The sequence below is a fragment of the Haliotis rufescens genome, unplaced genomic scaffold (assembly GCF_023055435.1).
Source record: "Haliotis rufescens isolate VD_foot unplaced genomic scaffold, xgHalRufe1.0.p SCAF_15, whole genome shotgun sequence".
Taxonomy (NCBI): Eukaryota; Metazoa; Mollusca; class Gastropoda; order Lepetellida; family Haliotidae; genus Haliotis; species Haliotis rufescens.
The window spans coordinates 26755131-26774799 of NW_025963835.1; the positions used below are offsets into that span (position 1 = coordinate 26755131).

At 45.4% G+C, this 19669-nt stretch overlaps 1 protein-coding gene across 1 annotated transcript in view; it reads left to right on the plus strand.

Moving 5' to 3' along the window:
• Nucleotides 1-19669, plus strand: part of LOC124140200 (mucin-5AC-like) — a 112763-nt gene that overhangs the window by 84241 nt on the left and 8853 nt on the right. The window contains exons 3-4 of the mRNA XM_046507615.2: nt 573-669; nt 6168-6600. Of these exons, the coding sequence (XP_046363571.2) occupies nt 573-669; nt 6168-6600 (530 nt within the window). The remainder of the gene's footprint in view (nt 1-572; nt 670-6167; nt 6601-19669) is intronic.

The window sequence follows — 19669 nt, forward strand, 5'->3', positions numbered from 1 at the left end:
TGAAATTTATTTTGAAATTATATTTCATTTCAAAAGAATTCCCTCTTACATTTGCCCGCCTCCGTGGTCTAGTGGTAGAGCGTCCGCCCGGATAGCGGGAGGCCCGGGGTTCGACCCTGTTCGCGTCATACCAAAAGACGTTAAAAGATGGTACTTGTTGTTACCCTGTCTGGCGCTCGGCATTAAGAGGCTAAAACAAGGACTGGTTGGCTCGGAGTTAGTTTACTGTGTCTGAGTGGGGTGTCCATGTTAAACTGCAGCATGGTATCTCAGTGGGCTAGCACTATAAAACCGACTAGTACCAGCAACCAGACACACACACACGTGCATGCACGTCGCTACATAAGTGCAATAATCTTGGACGCGACGTTGAACCCCATTTTATCTCAGCTGTCTTACATTTGCCGAACTATTGTATTTCTGTGATATTTAACACGAAGAAGAGTCCCAGCTTTGACTATGGACACCGGAATATGACCACAACACAAACATAGCTGGCGTGATTTCGTGATTCAGATTACCGTTTGCTTCACAATTGCTGACTATCTACATGTGACCTTTTCTGCTTCCAGGTGTTACGTAATCACGTGATGGTGCGAGTGGGCGGGGGTTGGGATACCCTCGAACACTACCTGGACAAACACGACCCCTGCAGGTGTAACTTCCAAGGTAAGGGGAACAACTCCCACTATTACTCATTTCTAAATTGGCGCAAATATTCTTGCAAACGTACCTGTTCTCGGAGATCACATACACAATATTGAAAGAATACTCAAGATCCCCAGTATCTTCACGGGGGCACGGGTGGCCCAGTCGTCTGCGGCGCCGCAGTTCGCTGTGCAGAGTTGCGTCCCTTGGGCACGCAAGAGACCTATGATTGTCGGTTCGAATCCCGGTTCGCCCCGATTATGATTCTAGGTTTGTCAGCACCATACCCGTGCTCGTGGCTTTCATCGAAGTGGTAAACGTCTGAGACCTGCATCACTTCGGGCTTTCCTCCCACATCAAGCTGACACGCCGTGATATAACCGTAATACTGTTAAAAACGGCGTTAAACCCAACTCTCTCGCTCGTTTTCTCAAAGTCCCGGGGACTTAGTCGTCTATGCAGAGTTGCGTCCCTTGAGCGTGCCAGCAACTTATGATCGTGGGTTCGAATCCCGGTTCGCTCAGATTATGATTCTAGATTTGTCAGCACCGTGCTCGTCGCGACGTCTTTAACCCACATCAAACAGACACACCGTGATAAAAATGAAAAACTGTTCAAAGCGGCGTTAAACCCAACTCACTCACTATCTCGGCACGGCAACTGATCTATCATGCCAGCCCAGAGCAGTTAATCGCAATTGCGTCATTTCACACTTTGTGTTCTAATATGCTCCAGTGTTGCGATCGATCAACACTGGATGATTGCTCGGTAACAATGGTCGCACACTGGGTCCCTATCAATCGCAGTCAGCTCAGTGTGCAGACAGGGCAATTGCAATCAGGAGTGGAGTAGTGGAACACGCAGCGCCAGCCGACTCGAGTACAGCAGCAGGGTCGTGTATAGCTATATGGCAACAGTGTTCAGGTATTGTGGCAGTATATGCTGCGTCTCAATCAGGATTTAACGACAACATTTTTTAAAGAATTCGTAATTATCTTTTAATAAGCTGACACGATATGAGATTGGAATTGAGGGCATCATGTGATACATTCATATTGATAGGATGCGATTGTGGTGTAGGTTTATGTTAATTATTAATGGTAGAGAATGCATTTACAATAATGTCATGTGACCGTTCCGTCATATATCTTGCGATTAAATGTTCATCATAAATATATGTAGAGCGTATATATGGACCAAGTTGCGTCCCCTAGCCGTGCAAGGATTCGCTGGTTGTGAATTCCACGTGAACGTGTGTTGGTACTGATGGGTATAACCAGGGTATGAAACTCCCAAAAATTTCAGCCAGACCACAGGACTGGCTAGCTGAAATACTTGCCCGCACTGACCAAAACCTGCCTGCCAACTATAATCATGTTTCTCAGGATAAGCTAACGGGGTTTCTTTTTGGTTATATTTTATCATTCATCTTTACATGTGAATTAATGCTTATCATCGGGAAATATTTTGAATATTTTCACATATGAAATATAACCCGACCGTCGGGCAGGGGGATTTGAAAATCTGGCAGCCCGAGTTGAAATCAACCCGTCTCGGACGGTCGGGCAGGCAGGTATTTCGAACACTGGTATAACGCGGAGTTTCCTCGCTTTCCGGTTTCAGCTGTCTCCGTGTTGTAGTGGATAGGGTCTGTCCGGGGTGAGGCACGTCTGTGGTTCGATCCGCTGAAATTATGGAATTTGTTGTTACCCTGCCTTTCGCTTCGAGTTAAGGCGATATAACGAGCCCTAAAAGGCTCGGAGCAGAGTCAGTATTATGTTTGTTTGTTGTTTAACGCCGCACTCAGCAATGTTCCAGCATCTTCCCGAGGCAAGAGAGTCAACTGACTATAAAAGTCCAGTTTCCACCCTTGCCGACCTAGGCTGGTATAATGGAGTTACATTTTGGCTTGACTAACGAGTCTATGCATAGTTCAATCAAAATCGCGCACCGAAATCGAAATCCGGTTAGTAAACTGTCGTGCAGATTTCGGTCGATTGCAGGATTTGCAAAGCATGTGCACCACCAACTCGTTGTCAGCAGATATTTTCCAAATCTTTTCATGTTTTTAATCAAGGTGCTCGCGTGATTTGATGCATTTCGCGATGTAAGACCCGTTTTATCACAATATAGATCTTGATGGTCGATCAGATCGTCCTGACTGGGCACCACCATTTTGTGTGAAGCAAACGCAAGTGATACGAGAGGTGGAATCTGATTGGTCAATAGGAGAGGCTTAGAAGGGACATAGCTGGTAATAGCCACTGGCGGCGCTACGATCGAGCCCAGTAATTCCAGCCTAGTTCGGCAAGGGTGGAAACTGGACTTTTAAAGTCAGTTAACTCTCTTGCCTCGGGAAGATGTGTTCCAGCGATATGACGGCGGTCTGTAAATAAGCGAGTCTGGACCAGACAATCCAGTGATTGACATCATGAGCAATTGGAATACGATGACATGCATCAACCAAGTCAGCGAGCCTGACAACCCGATCTCGTTAGTCGCCTCTTACGACAATCATGGGTTGTTGAATCAGTATAATGAGTGGGATATCCATGTTAAACTGTGACATCGTTTCTATGTGCCTCAGCTGTGTTAGGGTGCAGGGGAGCGAATGTTTTTCCTTTCAGAACAGAGAAGATGGGCTATTAGTGTCTCCAAGCACAGGAAATTGCCAAGACATAGTTTGGCTCGCTGATTTGGTTGATGCATGTCACCATATCCCAATTGCGTGGATCGTAGCTCATGATGTCAATCACTGGATTGTCTTGTCCATACTCGATTATTCAAAGGCCGCCGTCATATAGCTAGAATACTGTAGAGCGCGGCGTTAAACAAACAAAACAAACAAATCCTTAAATGAATGTAAAAATAACAAAAATTGTCCCACAAATACGAACCCGTGAAGATTCCGGGGTAGAATAGGTCTTAAGCAACCCATGCTTGCCGTAAAAGGTGACTATGCTTGTCGTAAAAGGCGACTAACGGGATCGGGTGGTCAGGATCGCTGACTTGGTTGATGCATGTCATCGATCCCAATTGCGTGGATCGATGCTCATTATGTTAATCACTGGATTGTCTTATCCAGACTCGATTATTTACAGACCGCCGTCATATAGCTGGAATATTGCGGAGTGCGGCGTTAAACAACAAACCAACCAACCCACAAATACGGCCGCTTTTTTTGCCAACATCGTCGGTTAGATTTGAAAGATCTTACACTGCCACATTTACAAACCTAAACCCTTGTTTTCGAAGGTCTTAGATAACATTCCAGTAGGCGCCCTGACTGTTTATATAACTGAATATATGTATCAGTGAGTCATACCTTTGACATAAGCCATACTGCACCACACAAGCACGCCACACTCCGATTGTTCTTTTATACACTCAGATCCGTCCTCACTGATCAGCAGTCTCGACCCCCGCTGTAGTTGTCAGTATTCGCCGAGCAAGCCAGACGGTTGATTTTTCGAACATCGCCGAGATATATTTATTCAGAATTTTGAAATACACCAGGTCGTTGGTCTAATATTTGATCAATTCTCCCGAGTCAGGGTGACACTGGCCTCCTTTGACTCCACAAAGGTGGCAGGCCCTTTTTTTAAAGAAATGTTGACAGTGGTCTTTTGTGATTTGCCGTTTGACCCTGGGTTTTATTCTGAGTTGATTATCTGTAAGCCTGTGGTATAATGTTTTATCATTATCCCAGGCTGGTTTGATAGTGAGCTGACTTGCTGGCGTGTTTACCTAGGCATGTCGTGTTTACCTGGGCATGTCGTGTTTACCTGGACATGTATGTATGCATGTTCTGTCCTGGAAATGTAATTATGCCCGTGTTTACCTGAGCAAGTAGCAAATTCTTTGCTTGCCTGGATATGTAGGTATATATGTCTTGTTTACCTGGACATGTGGGTATTGCTATATTTACCTGGACATGATTGTATTGCTATATTTACATGAAGATACAGCTATATTTACCTGAAACTGTATGTATAGCTATTTTTACCTGGAACAGTATGTATAGATATATTTACCTGGGCATGTAGGTATAGCAATATTTACCTGGTCATGTAGGTATAGCCTTATTTATCTGGACATTTAGGTATAGCAATATTTACCTGGTCATGTAGGTATAGCAATATTTACCTGGGCATGTAGGTATAGCAATATTTACCTGGGCATGTAGGTATAGCAATATTTAGCTGGACATGTAGGTATAGCAATATTTACCTGGGCATGTAGGTAGAGCAATATTTACCTGGGCATGTAGGTATAACCATATTTACCTGGACATGTAGGTATAGCAATATTTACCTGGGCATGTAGGTATAGATATATTTACCTGGGCATGTAGGTATAGCAATATTTACCTGGACATGTAGGTATAGCAATATTTACCTGTACATGTAGGTAAAGCAATAATTACCTGGACATGTAGGTAAAGCAATATTTACCTGGACATGTAGGTAGAGCAATATTTACCTGGGCATGTAGGTATAGCAATATTTACCTGGACATGTAGGTAAAGCAATATTTACCTGGACATGCAGTTTATCCTGGAAACTAGGGATATTACAACAAGTACAAGGTGATAGAATACAGTACAACCCAACACATCGTAATAATATATAACACATGCACAGTGCAGAACAATACAGTACATTAACAAATTGACAACACTTATAGTGAAGTACAATACAACGCAATAAAACAACGCAATAAAACAAATGACAATAGAGAACTGTGTGATACATGAGTTTGGGTGAAATGGGGTTTAACGTCGCAGTCAAGATTACTGCACTTATATTGCGACGTGCTTGCACGTGGGTGTGGGTGTGGGTGTGGGTGGGGGTGGGTGGGTGTAGACCATTGCCATTTTAACAGCGCTCGCCCACCGAGAAACCATACCATAGTTAACCATGGATATCCCACTTCGATACAGTATACCGACTCCGAGCCGTCCAGTCCATTTTGTTACCCCCTTATTGCCGAACGCCAGGCAGGGTAACAACAAGCTTGTACCACATTTAAACGTACTTTGGTATGACGCAGCCGCGGGTCTATGGGCCTGTGCATCTGACACAGCAGACATTCTCTTGTGTCGTTTGCCCTTAAATATTGAAACAGGGCGATAAAATGAAAGTGTTTGATGTCGTGCATTCCGCAAAAGTAGCCCCCCGTGAAACATTGCAGTCACGGGAACTCAATTGGCAAAATGCTTAAGCTTATTTCAACACAGCTCCAGTAGAACAAAATAATTGAAGTCATTTGTCAATATCAGCGGTATTACGCGAAGCCGGGGATTGGCCTGTTCTTAGTGGCTGTGAATGAAACAAGTAAAGAATTAAACCGATGCCGCCCTTCAACATGCCAGCGACAATGAGATATTCATGCCCAGGAAGGAAAACAAATCCCTCCGAGATAAGCTGCTTATTCTTCGCCCAAAATTACCCTCATCGCATAACACCCTCGCCTTGACATTGATTAGGTTATGACCTTGAGATTCTTTTTCCTTCCAGGTCACCATCGTCCAGGCCCTAGTCAACGCCTAATTCAGGCGCGTCGTGGATCCACTCCGTCTCGAACCACGCCCCCACGGACAACCACCCCCACCCCCGGGGGGACCTCAACGATGAAGTCGCCGCGGAAAATGTCCGTGCCGGGCCCAGTGTCTTCAAAAACTTCCTCCATTTCCGTCATTCGCAGTAAATCCCCTGGTCCGGTGTCCCGGAAGCTTCCTACCCCTCAACAATTGTCTTGTCAATCAAACCAGCATGCTAGTCAACTTGGAAGGAAATCTCCCCTACCCTCCAGACTCAGGAGTCCGTCCCCGGTGTCTCATGGGGGTCGAAAACTTCCCACTCCCAAAACAAGTCAGGGACCGCCGACGCCAAGTCGACGTTCGGCCTCCCCGGGACCAAGACAAAGGGACACTACTCTATCTGATTCAAGGTAATATAACAGAGTTACTTCCCTTGATATCAGCGCTTCATTACATGACATGAGAAGCGTCGTTAGTTACACACGTTACACACGTGGGTATTTATGACTTATAGTTCTTAATGAACAAATCCAAGTTCACATATAATTCTTGGCATCGATTATGAACGGTTGGGTAATCAAGCGGTTTAAGCATTAGCTCTTCATGCCGGGAATGTACAAAAGGCGGGGTAAGATCGTGCACGCCCTCTACAAATATGGGCAACGACTGTTTGCAATTTAGCTCATCACCTCTGTTTCCGAACCAAAATGGGTATTTGTTGGTCACGCTCTGTGACGTAGCCGATTGCCTGTAATCCTACCCCGATGACGTAAATAGTTGCTCATGTTTTCAGTCTCTGTTTTTTCTGGTCCAGACGAGATTATTTACACGTCGCTATCATGTATAGGTGAACTAATGATCATTGCTGCTATTTTCACGTATCCCACAATTGCAACCCTAATGTGAAGATCCCGGTTAGAATTGGTCTTCAGCAACTCATGCTTGTAAGAGGCGACTTACGGGATCGGGTGGTCAGGCTTGCTGCCTTGGTTGATGCATGTCTTAGTATCCCAATTGCGTAGATATATAGGTGCATATGGTGTCAATAAATGAATAATCTGGTTCAGACTCAACTATTTGCAATATTGGTCAGGGCGGTTTCAAACAACAAACAAACAAAACAACAATTCACAGAGGGATTTACGTTTTACTTAAAATCTTGGACTTGGTCTCAGCACGAAAATCTGACATTATTTAACCATCAACTGAGGCAATCGGATAATACACGCGAGCCACAAGAAACAACATGACAGGCATATGTAAGTGTTAAAAAAACGCCGTGCCGTGAGACAATCACGTTTAGCTCTGGAATGTGAAACTCGAAACCAGAATTTTAATCAATAGGCCGAGGTAACGGAACGTTCTTCCCGACATTACCTGAGTGTTTATGCCTCCCGCGACTCCGTGTGACGTCACAGTGCCTGACTGGTCATATTGTAACCGAGGGTGGGGAGAGGGGTGTTGATATCAGGCGCTTAACATTTGTGTGAGCTGAGTCAACCACGGTTACCACTGCATATACCTGGCAGCAAGGATTGACTAGATTCAACCTTTGTCAACCAGCGTTAATCAAGGAGATTTCAGGGCAGTACACAAAATAAAACGCATAAAATGCAACCTTGGTTATTATGATGGGCGCCAGAAGGAGAAACACGAGCCATTGCTATAACATACAACTATGAGAAGTTAAGAAGTGTTTCGTTGCTTGACAAAGCTTCCTTTGTATCTTTTCTTTTTATTGCATGAGGGGCGGTCGGGTAGCCTAGTGGTTAAAGCGTTCGCTCGTCATGCTGAAGACGCGGGTTCGATTCCCGACATGGGTACAATGTGTGAAGCCTATTTCTGGTGTCCCCCGCCGTGATATTGCTGGAATATTTCTAAAAGCGGCGTAAAACCATACTCACTCACGCAATTTTATTGCATGTTAAACGACAGGGATATTAAAAATATCGCGTAAAACACCAATCGAGATGCAAAATCATCATCAAAGTTGCATTATTGATTTTAAAGTATTTATATCATCAATCGAAAGTAGAATGTCCCTGACGCATATCTGAATACAAATATGCTATCAATACCTGGTTAATTCTGTTCAGTTAAACTCTTATCTTGATGTAATCAATACATGAAACTAATTGGCTTTAACGATGCCGTCACTCGGAGGCTGCTAACCAGAGTACCGCACCCCAAGGGTTCAGGAGGTGTGGGTTACTTAGGTCAACCGAAGTATGACGTAAATCAGTTAACATGAGCTAATATTGGTCAACCGAGGTTAACTTGGGTTCAACCCGCGAAGATCCGGGGTAGAATAGGTCTTCAGCAACCCATGCTTGTTGTAAGAGGCGACCATGCTTGTCGTAAGAGGCGACTAACGGGGTCGGGTGGTCAGGCTCGCTGACTTGGTTGATGCATGTCATCGTATCCCAATTGTGTGGATCGATGCTCATGATGTCAATCACTGGATTGTGTGGTCCAGACTCGATAATTTACAGACCGCCGTCATATAGCTGTAATATTGCTGATTGCGGCTTTAAACAAACAAACAAACAAACAAACATAACTTGGGTTCACTTGAGTGGTTTTGTAAATGAACGCACGCAGTGTCAAATGGACACTGGTCTATTGTGTAACAGTGATGGCGGTGAATATGGTGGTGGGTAGATGGTAGTTAAAAGTTTGTTCTTCACATCGAGTAGTGGATTTTATACCCCAAATGAAGCCCCTTCTCACTGACCCCACCCCGTTTTCTCCAACGACGTAATATGGTCAGAGGGGCGGTGGGGTAGCCTAGTGGTTAACGTGTTCGCTCATCACACCGAAGACCTGGGTTCGATTCCCCACATGGGTACAATGTGTGAAGCCAATTTCTGATATTGCGGTAATATTGCGGCGTAAAACAATACTCACTTTCTGATATGGCTAGAACATTTTTAAATGCGTCGTAAAACCTAATTCATTCATTACGCTTTTGTTGTGATACCCGATTGCCCTCTGTTTTGCTTGCTGATTCCTGGTATAGTTTTATCAAATCATTCTCATACTTCAAACCCAATGGTCTGGAACAACGGGTTATAGTCATTGCAGCAGCTCGGTCGGCCTCAGCCGGGTAGCATGAACACAATAACTGTAAATTACAGGCCTCGACGTGGCCTATCAGTTGTATTGCAGGTTAGCGTCATTGTGTTTGGGCCTCGCTTTGTGGCTCTCAGTCCCAGGTATTGACAATATCGGCCAACAACGGCCAACATCGTGGCGGTACTCTATGAGTTGTATTGAGTGAGTGAATGAGTATAGTTTTACGCCGCTGTTAGCAGTGTTCCATCAGTATCATGGCGGGGAGCTGTATTGAAATAAGCACGAATTATGCGATGTGGAGTGTTATTACGTGTATATATATTTACCTAGATATTCAGTCTAGCCATAAGGTTTGTGGATGATAATTACATATAGTTAAATGTTATGTGTATTTTCATTGGTTTATATTGACATATTTTGCTCTGTAGTTAAAAGCAATTGATTTAAGAAAAGCACACGAAAGATCAATGTAGGATATGAGACTCACAATTAGGGTTAGTATCCATACAACGACGAGTGTTATATCTGATAGTCGAGGAGAAATGCTCATATTACTGAACAAAAATCAATCTGATTCTTATTGTCGCCAACGACAGCACTGACAAGCACTGCCAACTCGTCTGTATGTCTTAATGAACAAACAGCGTTTGACAAATCACCCGTGGTTGTGTGTACATACCCATGTCTAGCATTCTTAAATGATGATATTCTAGTCATATTTCTCGTCTCCATAACCTACCCGATGTCCCTTATAACGGAATATGACCTAAATCATTAGGCTTCCAATTGTTGCCTCAGGTTTAAACCATACTATGGTATATTCTGTAAACCTCATTAAACAGCCCTCTTGTGCTGTCTAACCGGCTGTTGGGTTGTGAATGCCCTCGCTGTATTGAGTGTGTGGAGACAGGTCTGAACCCATATACCGTTGTAGGTAGAATCTCCCCGTGTCACGCCTCAGGTCGGTATTATTGTCAGAGGGCCGGGTGCGCCGTATTCAATATGGCCCCCGTGGTTGCGACGGACTCACACACACATTATCAACTCGGTGATTGATTATTTACAAGAGTTATTGGACGCTGAATATCTCCGTGTTTACTTGTTGATATTTACACTCATGTGACACCCCCTAGTCACAATGGTCATCGTTGGAGGAGGGGTCAGTTTTTACCTGGCGACGCGGAGTGAGGATTTTTACTTGGGCCTGTGAAGGTATGTGGTTGTGTATATAGTTTTATAAGGCGCACTCGCTTAGCCGAATGTCGATCTTCGTGGAAGGTTATTTCGATAGAAGATCGTGTTACTCGACAGTATATGTCTAGACGCACATGTAATATGAGGTACAGTTTGGTTTTGACATAATTTCCACATGCTGTCGTATCATGTTTCTAACGGGACGCATGTGTTGGAAATGGGTAGGGAGCGTTATATCAAAGGAATTATCATACCCCTACAGTGCATAACGTGATATTGGCCACGATTAATGGAGGCTAGGGCAGATTCCAAGTAGGACAAGCGTGGGATATATTATTTTATCATCCAAAACAGGCTTCCCAGGATATATCGCTGGGGTGAGATCAAGCGATATCTTCCGGGAGATATCGCTACAATGAAATTGTAGCGCAGTGCTTTGCAGACCATTGTGACGTCACTAATCTCTGCCACTGAAGCTGGTAGCATTACTATTTATCCCCGGACACTAGTTATTACTGTTTACAGACTGAAAGATTGGAAGAATGATAAATAGAATCTCACCCTCGTGTCTCACGATGGTGAGATTACGTACTCCTGTCACAGGTGCCATATATAAGCCAACCGCTGTCGGTATTTTAGTGACAAAGAGGTACACACGTTTAAGCACAAGCGATATACATATTTTCAAATGTTCAGAGCCCCCCACTTTCAGTTATGATAGACGAAAGAAGAGGACAAAATTCTTCCCACATATAACTGAAATCTAGGTATACACGTCTATCTGTGTCTATCTTAGATAGCGTAGTACCACATCTAACTTTGGCAAGTGCCGAACAACATAAACGTGTCATAAACAATGCTTAACAACTGCGGTGACAGACAAACCAAATATATCAAATACAGCCCATGCAAGTATAGAATGTTTGGCAAGTCTAGATTTCTGCAATATCTGAAAATGGAGAGTCTCTGGGCTCCGTTTTATTAAATGTTTATCAAGATAATTTAAGAACTTTTTTTCCTGTACGATATGTTCAATTCAGAGACTAGATGTTAGTCTAGCCCATCACATGTCTGTATTCACGCGTGTGTATTATGGATAATATGCCTTAGGCCTATATGTACGTAAATTGCAAAGCTATTTTAGTGCCACTTTCCTGCTGCGTCCCAGCACACTTTTCGTTATAATGTCCACGACACAGTGCACCTGTTTCGCTCTAATACCATTTACGACAATTCTTGATAATCCTCGGAGCTGATTCACTAAACCGGGTAGAAAGCATCTCTTTCATAGGTTTGCCCTTGCTGATGTCAGCTATACAGATCACATATCCGTATAACGTTTAATCGTGTACTCGTATGTGGGAATATCACCTGCAGTCGTGATACAACGCCCCAGTGTATTCAGATGACCCACATGCAAGATTGGGTGTCAGTGTTGAGGGTAACAGGCCTGGAACTGGAGTGTGTGTGTTGGTTGGTGGGGGGAAGGGGGAAGGGTGGTGGGGTGGTGTTGTGGTGTTGTGGTGCGTCAGAGTAGTGTTTGTTTGTTTGTTGTTTGTTGTTTAACGCCGCTCTCAGCAACATTCCAGCTATATAACGGCGGTATGTAAATAATCGAGTCTGACCAGACAATCCAGTGATTGCCATCATGAGCATCAATCCACGCAATTAGGATAACTTGCATCAACCAAGTCGGCGAGCCTGACCTACCCGATCCCGTTAGTCGCCTCTTACGTGGGTAGTAGACCCGAGGGGAGTGGGTTGTTAGAGTTGGTGGCGTTTGGGGATTGCTGGTGCGCACCCCTGTTTTTTTCGGGGGTGGGGGGTGGGGGTTGTGCAGCTCACTGTCAATGTGCACAACGCGATGTTGTGGCCTCCACTCGGCGCGGACCGTTCAGGGATGGCGTTAGAGGCGTCACGTGTGGTATAAAGTTGCCACTTCAGGCGTTACAGGATTCGTGTATCATGGGTTTGAATCCCAAATTAGACCGATTATGTTCCTTTGTTTGCTGGGTTTCACTAAAATATTATGAAAAGGGGCGTTAAAGTGTTTTATACATTTTTACCTGAAACCCTTGTAATAACATGGAACTACATTGTAGGTCAATATGTGTATCTTTCAGAGATTTGAAATACACTTTACGCTCGTGAAGATCCGGGGTGGAATGGTTCTTCAACAACCCATGCTTGTCGTAAATGGCAACAATGCTGTTCGCGAGGAGCGTCTAACGGAATCCGGTGGTCAGGCTCGCTGACTTGGTTGATGCATGTCATTGTATACCAATTGTGTGGATCGATGCTCATGATGTCAATCAGTGGATTGTCTGGTCCAGACTCGATCACATATAGACCACCCTCATATAGCTGGAATATTGCTGAGTGCGGCGTTAAACAACAAACAAATAAATCACTTTAAGCGAGCGGCTGGTACTCTTTATAAAAGGCAAAGTGTATAAAGGTGTATTGACTTGGATACATTCCAACAGGCGGTGTGTGTATTGATCTGTTGCATTGTCTTCCGTGTATCTGTCCCATTTGCACGGACGCGTTTATTCAAAGATCGTTACACAATATCAGGTTCCATATGGGACACATGGTCGATGACACTGTCGACTGCCATTGATGAACCGGGTAGAACCTATCTGCCGTCGGTAGGTGATCTTTTCTGTCGCTTTAACTGCATAGTTTGACATGTAGTTAAAGAGTTATCCAGTACTTATTCTATCATTGTTTGAGGCGACTATGTGGGGATTAGAGAACCACAATGTCTTCTGTGAATGGACAGTACGCATGTTTGTTTGTTTAACGCCGCACTCAGCAATATTCCAGCTATATGACGGCGGTCTGTAAAAAATCGAGTCTGGACCAGACAATCCGGTGATTGATATCATGAGCATCGATCAACGCAATTGGGATCGATGACATGCATCAACCAAGTCAGCGAGCCTGACCGTCCGATCCCGTAAGTCCACTCTTACGACAAGCATAGTCGCCTTTTACGGCAAGCATGGGTTGCTGAAGATCTGTTCTACCCCTGATCTTCACGGGTCTAGTACGCATGTACCCACCTGTGAAGATTGACCCTGCAGTGTGTATTATTCTTTGGCCACTTCTCCACCAGAGGAGCGTTAACCCTCGATCAAGAAACATTTTTTCCAAGTGTTATACAATATGAGTGAGTGAGTGAGTTTGAGTTTACACCGCTTTTAGCAATATTCCAGCAATATCACGGCCTTGGACACCAGAAATGGGCTTCACACACTGTACCCATGTCGGGAATCGAACCCGGGTCTTCGGCGTGACGAGCGAACGCTTTAACCACTAGGCTACCCGACCGCCACTGTACAATATGAACGTGTAGGTTAATACCTGTTTATTTACCAACATGTGTCATTTAAAAGTTCATTCTGATATACGTCACTGTGAGAAAGTTAACAATCGCATCACCCCTACTGAGCAACGATGCTAAGTTCGATGTGATTAATTCAAACTCGTACTGAGAACGGGGTAGCACGATGATTCATTCAATGAGAATTAAGTGTATAATACCCCACGCTGCAATTAGGTAGAACTGAGATGGAAAATATAGGGTTTATACACTGTGCATCTATTGTGTGGGGAAACGGACCACGACACACATATCTCACCGAGAGATCAGTTCATCCAATCGAACCCGCCGACCCGCCGCTGTTTGTTGAGAATAGGTGTTAAACAGGGAGAGCATTTGAGTCCTTGACGTTTAACAGTGAAGATGCTCTGTTGAATGCTGGCGTGTCGAAACTGTATCAGTGCTTTCGGACTGTGAACAAAGGATATATTTCCGGGATTTAATTTCGTCGGATGTACCTCATGATCCAAAATGTCTCGGGATCAACGGATAGCAATTTTGTTGCATTTAAGGTTTGATACCCCATTCTGTCTGTTTGTTTGTAACAATTGACCGTGTTTTTGTCGGGGTTATTTGTAAATCACGTTTTCCTCAGTTCGTGTAGATTCGGGTAGCAGTTGGAATAATGCGTTGGTGACGTTTATGAAGGTTAGGATTAGTTCAAGGTAACAAAGACAAACGGACAATCTGTATTGAATCAAGCCACAGGCTTGGCTTCTAGCCTGGGCATAGTTATACTAACGCTGATGGCGGGGATGGTTCTCTGCATATAAGATGAAGTAACCAATGTGAAAATAATGTACTGGTATGAAGTAATATACAGTAAACTACGGTTATAACGAACTCAAAGGGACTACTAATTTTAGTTCGTTATAACCGTAGTTCGTTATAAGTACATATGCAGCATGACTACAGCAAGTAGTCGGGAAGTTCGTTATATTCGTCAGTTCGTTATAAGCGTGTTCGTTATAACCGTAGTTTACTGTAGTTGTTAAACATAACTGTGCAAATTTTGTTGGCGAATGTTGATAATAATGTTTAATTCATTGTACTTGTTTATCACTAACCAGGAATACTTCATACAATTGTTGATAAGTTTCTAATTGTACTTTGTTATATACAAGACACAAGTCGTATTTATTTAAATACTGATAGTAAAACACGATAATATTTGGGTAAATACTGGCTTCCTAAGTGTGTAGACAGAAGACACAGATGAATTTCATCTTCTAGTTCCCCATTCAGTACAATAATTACACAATCCAATCTAACTCTATCTAACCTGTATCTACCACGTCAAGTTATGAATGGTATGAAAGTCTGTTTGTTTAAGGCAACAAACCACCAATCTATTCACATTGTCATGGGGGGCACGGGTGGTCCAGTCGTCCAAGGCGCCGCGATTCGCTGTGCAGAGTTGCGTCCCTTAGGCACGCCAGAAACCTATGATTGTGGGTTCGAATCCCGATTCGTCCCGATTATGTTTCGTCAGCACCATACTCGTGCTCGTGGGTTTCACCGAAGTGGTAAACGTCTGATACCAGCATCACTTCGGGCTTTCCTCCCACATTAAGCTGACACGCCGTGATATAACTGGAATACTGTTAAAAGCGGCGTTAAACCCAACTCACTCACTCACTCACATATTCATGCAAGATACTGCTTTCTGTATTTGATGTTTTTATACCGATATAAGAACCTTATCGACCAGTGTGACATTCGTTTCGTCCCAAGCCAATAACTTTGTGACCACTGAATTTAGTTTTCGGATACAATTTACAATGTTCGCATTCCTGACGGTTCGTGTACACATTTCATACACGTCAGAGAAGTCAATTACCGTCTTTCCGTGACGAAGCAACCCAACCAGTGCTAAAGTCATTTATCCCAAACATGTAATTACGGTGTATGTGGTGGTCGCGGTCCAAAGATCGCATTTAATCACTCCAAGCCAGGAAGTAGAGAATACAGACCTATTGCATTAAAGATTGATACTATTTCCAAAACACCAGGTAGGGTAGCGTAGTGGGTCGTGCGTTCGCTAATCACTCACATTTCCCAGTTCGACTCCTGAAAGATCTTTTAAATGTAATGCCAATACTTAGTATGTGCTAATGCATAGGTGTAATATTGCTAAAGACGACATAAACCTCAAACCAGTGACGCACGCATCAAATATATACGAAATGTTTCAGCATGATATTCAATTTTGATATTCAACAAGTTGATCATAAAAAATGTAATATTCCGTTGCTTCTCCAAATACCCAGATCGTTGCTTTTACTTTGGATGAATAATATGATATTTTCTTTGTTTAATATATTGAACACTTTGTAGAAAGGTATTTTGGATGCGAAAAGCAAATTTGGTCACCTTAAGCACAATGAAAAAATAACTCATGTTTTTTTCTCTTAAAGGTAACCCATTTGGGAGCATGATACACATACCTGATACCCGCGTAATTCTGTCAACTTAGTTGGTGAATCAAAATGACATTTTTCGATTTTACTTTGGCCACGTTATTTGTTTTTACGTTATTGCCAAGCACGGATGTGACAACTGTCTCCCCCTTGTCAGGCTAATGTACCTGAGCTTTATCACACCTTAACAGCAGAGCTTATCAGTATACGCCGTTCCCTGGCAGGTATGAGGGGGATTTCTCGCCGCTCCCTGGGTAACGCTGACGACTCTCAAACAGTGTGTCCATTATCTGCCCCTATCAGTCTCTCGGAGATTGCCCCGACTCCACGACAGCTGATTGTCATGAGAAGGTGGGACGCGATTGATAAGGAGCTTACAGCCAGAATAGGAACAGTTATATATAGCACCAATTACTATATTGTTTTGTGTTCGCGAATGTGTTATGATATTGCCTTACATTGGAATGTGACACCCTTCAAATAATAAACAACGTCCCTTATTTCGTAAATGTTTACGATCTCTCCGGTCTGGTTTTTGTCCTCCGTCACGAAGTGGAAAGGGGATATAGGAATGGGTGCCGTCCGTCACGTTTCGTTTCTGGAGCAGAACTAAAAAAACCATGAGAGATATCTTAACCAAACTTGGCACATAGATAGGTCTAATGGTGAACTGGTGCCCTTTGATAGTTAAGGATTTTAAAAAAAAATGCTTTTCGAGTTTCCATGGCAACGACCTTGACTTAGACTTAGAAAATGGCGATATTGGTAGGGGATATGAGTAGTTCATGCTTTTTTGGTGTGTGAACGTGATAGGGGTTCACATTCCCGGTGAAATATGGTCACCATTAGGTGGGGGATACAGGGTAGGGCGACGGATGCAGGGTAGGGCGTGGGATGCAGGGTAGGGCGAGGGATGCAGGGTAGGGCGAGGGATGCAGGGTAGGGCGAGGGATGCAGGGTAGGGCGAGGGATGCAGAGTAGGGCGAGGGATGCAGGGTAGAGCGTGGGATGCAGGGTAGAGCGTGGGATGCAGGGTAGGGCGAGGTATGCAGGGTAGGGCGAGGGATGCAGGGTAGGGGGAGGGATGCAGGGTAGGGCGAGGTATGCAGGGTAGGGCGAGGTATGCAGAGCAGGGCGAGGGATGCAGGACAGGGCGAGGGATGCAGGGCAGGGCGAGGGATGCAGGGCAGGGCGTGGTATGCAGGGTAGGGCGAGGGATGCAGGGTAGGGCGAGGGAAGCAGGGCAGGGCGAGGGATGCGGGACAGGGCGAGGGATGCAGGGTAGGGCGAGGTATGCAGAGCAGGTCGAGGGATGCAGGGCAGGGCGAGAGATGCAGGGTAGGGCGTGGTATGCAGGGCAGGGTGGGTTGTGCCGGGTAAGGCGTGGGATGCAGGGCGAGGGATGCAGGACGGGGGATGCAGGACGGGGCGAGGGATGCAGGGCGGGGCGAGGGATGCAGGGTAGGGCGAGGGATGCAGGGTAGGGCGAGGTATGCAGAGCAGGGCGAGGGATGCAGGACAGGGCGAGGGATGCAGGGTAGGGCGAGGGATGCAGGGTAGGGCGAGTTATGCAGGGAGGGGCGTGGTATGCAGGGTAGGGCGAGGGATGCAGGGTAGGGCGAGGGATGCAGGATAGGGCGAGGGATGCAGGGTAGGGCGAGGGATGCAGAGCAGGTCGAGGGATGCAGGACAGGGCGAGGGATGCAGGACAGGGCGAGGGATGCAGGGCAGGGCGAGGGATGCAGAGTAGGGCGAGGGATGCAGGGAGGGGCGTGGTATGCAGGGTAGGGCGAGGGAAGCAGGGCAGGGCGAGGGATGCGGGACAGGGCGAGGTATGCAGAGCAGGTCGAGGGATGCAGGACAGGGCGAGGGATGCAGGGCAGGGCGAGAGATGCAGGGTAGGGCGTGGTATGCAGGGCAGGGTGGGTTGTGCCGGGTAAGGCGTGGGATGCAGGGCGAGGGATGCAGGACGAGGGATGCAGGACGGGGCGAGGGATGCAGGGCGGGGCGAGGGATGCAGGGCGGGGCGAAGGATGCAGGGTAGGGCGAGGGATGCAGGGTAGGTCGAGGGATGCAGGGTAGGGCGAGGTATGCAGGGTAGGGCGAGGTATGCAGAGCAGGGCGAGGGATGCAGGACAGGGCGAGGGATGCAGGGTAGGGCGAGGGATGCAGGGCAGGGCGAGGGATGCAGAGTAGGGCGAGGGATGCAGGGTAGGGCGAGGGATGCAGGATAGGGCGAGGGATGCAGGGCGAGGGATGCAGGGTAGGGCGAGGAATGCAGAGTAGGGCGAGGAATGCAGAGTAGGGCGGAGGGTCTTTCACTCAGCACCAGGGTAGGACTGTTGCCAGATTGACCCATCACACTATCCCCATCCACAGGGGGTAGTGGTACCTCAGCTGATAGCCATGAAATACTACCATTAGCGGCATTAAAGCTTACTCGATTAATTTCTAATCCAAACCTGCCCGAGGCTTCGAAACATAACAAAACGCCAGTATGTAATGTAATGTATACTTGTACTATCAATAGCCTTCTCAGCTCGTAAAATACCTATAATACCCATTATTATTCATAAGCCTCTTCTAATGAGCCTTGTTACCGCTGGCCCCCCGATCATGTTAATCACTCCCAACACTGAACACACCTCACAATGTTACACCATGGAACCTTTGTCTCACAAAACAAGGCAGATAACTCATGTTGAGAGGGAAGCTTCAACCCTCCCTTCATTCGTCACCACTCGCCCTTTTCCGTAACGTCGGCTTGTCCCGGAAAGACACGAGTGGTCACGAATGCCTTCCGTTGGCCGAGTTCTCGTTGTGGAATGTTGTAATTGACTCTATGAGAGGTTAAGGTGTGATATGTGTGAATGTCGCGTTCTATTTGATCTCATTTACTGTGCTTTGATTAAAACGTGTTCTTGGACACTACTGTACGTGTGTTTTATACACAGCCGACAGTGCGTGTAGATCTGCTGATAGGAAAGCAATGGGCTTAATTCACAGAGCCCAGTAGATAGCTGATTTGACATATCGGATTGTGTAGGTGTCGCTCAATGCTCCCCGTACTTAGTTTTTATTCAATTGGATATGATTCACCTTGGTTCACTCGGGTTTCCTCGGCTGTTTCCGCTATTTATGTAATACCTGTTACGGCAATGGAGTATTTAAAGTGCACGAATTAATTTGCAGCCATATCTATCCGCTTATCGTTCGCGAGTCGATTTTGAAAACAGTATACTGAATGTTAAATTGAAAAAATGGTAAGCACTTTGATTTGGAGTTAGCAAGGCATGTATAAGCCTTTCAAATTGACCATTCGTCACGATTCGCCCCTTCCGTAACCTGCAAGAAGACTCGTCCCCCTATCGATGAATGTTATGTGCGAAAATACGACAAACC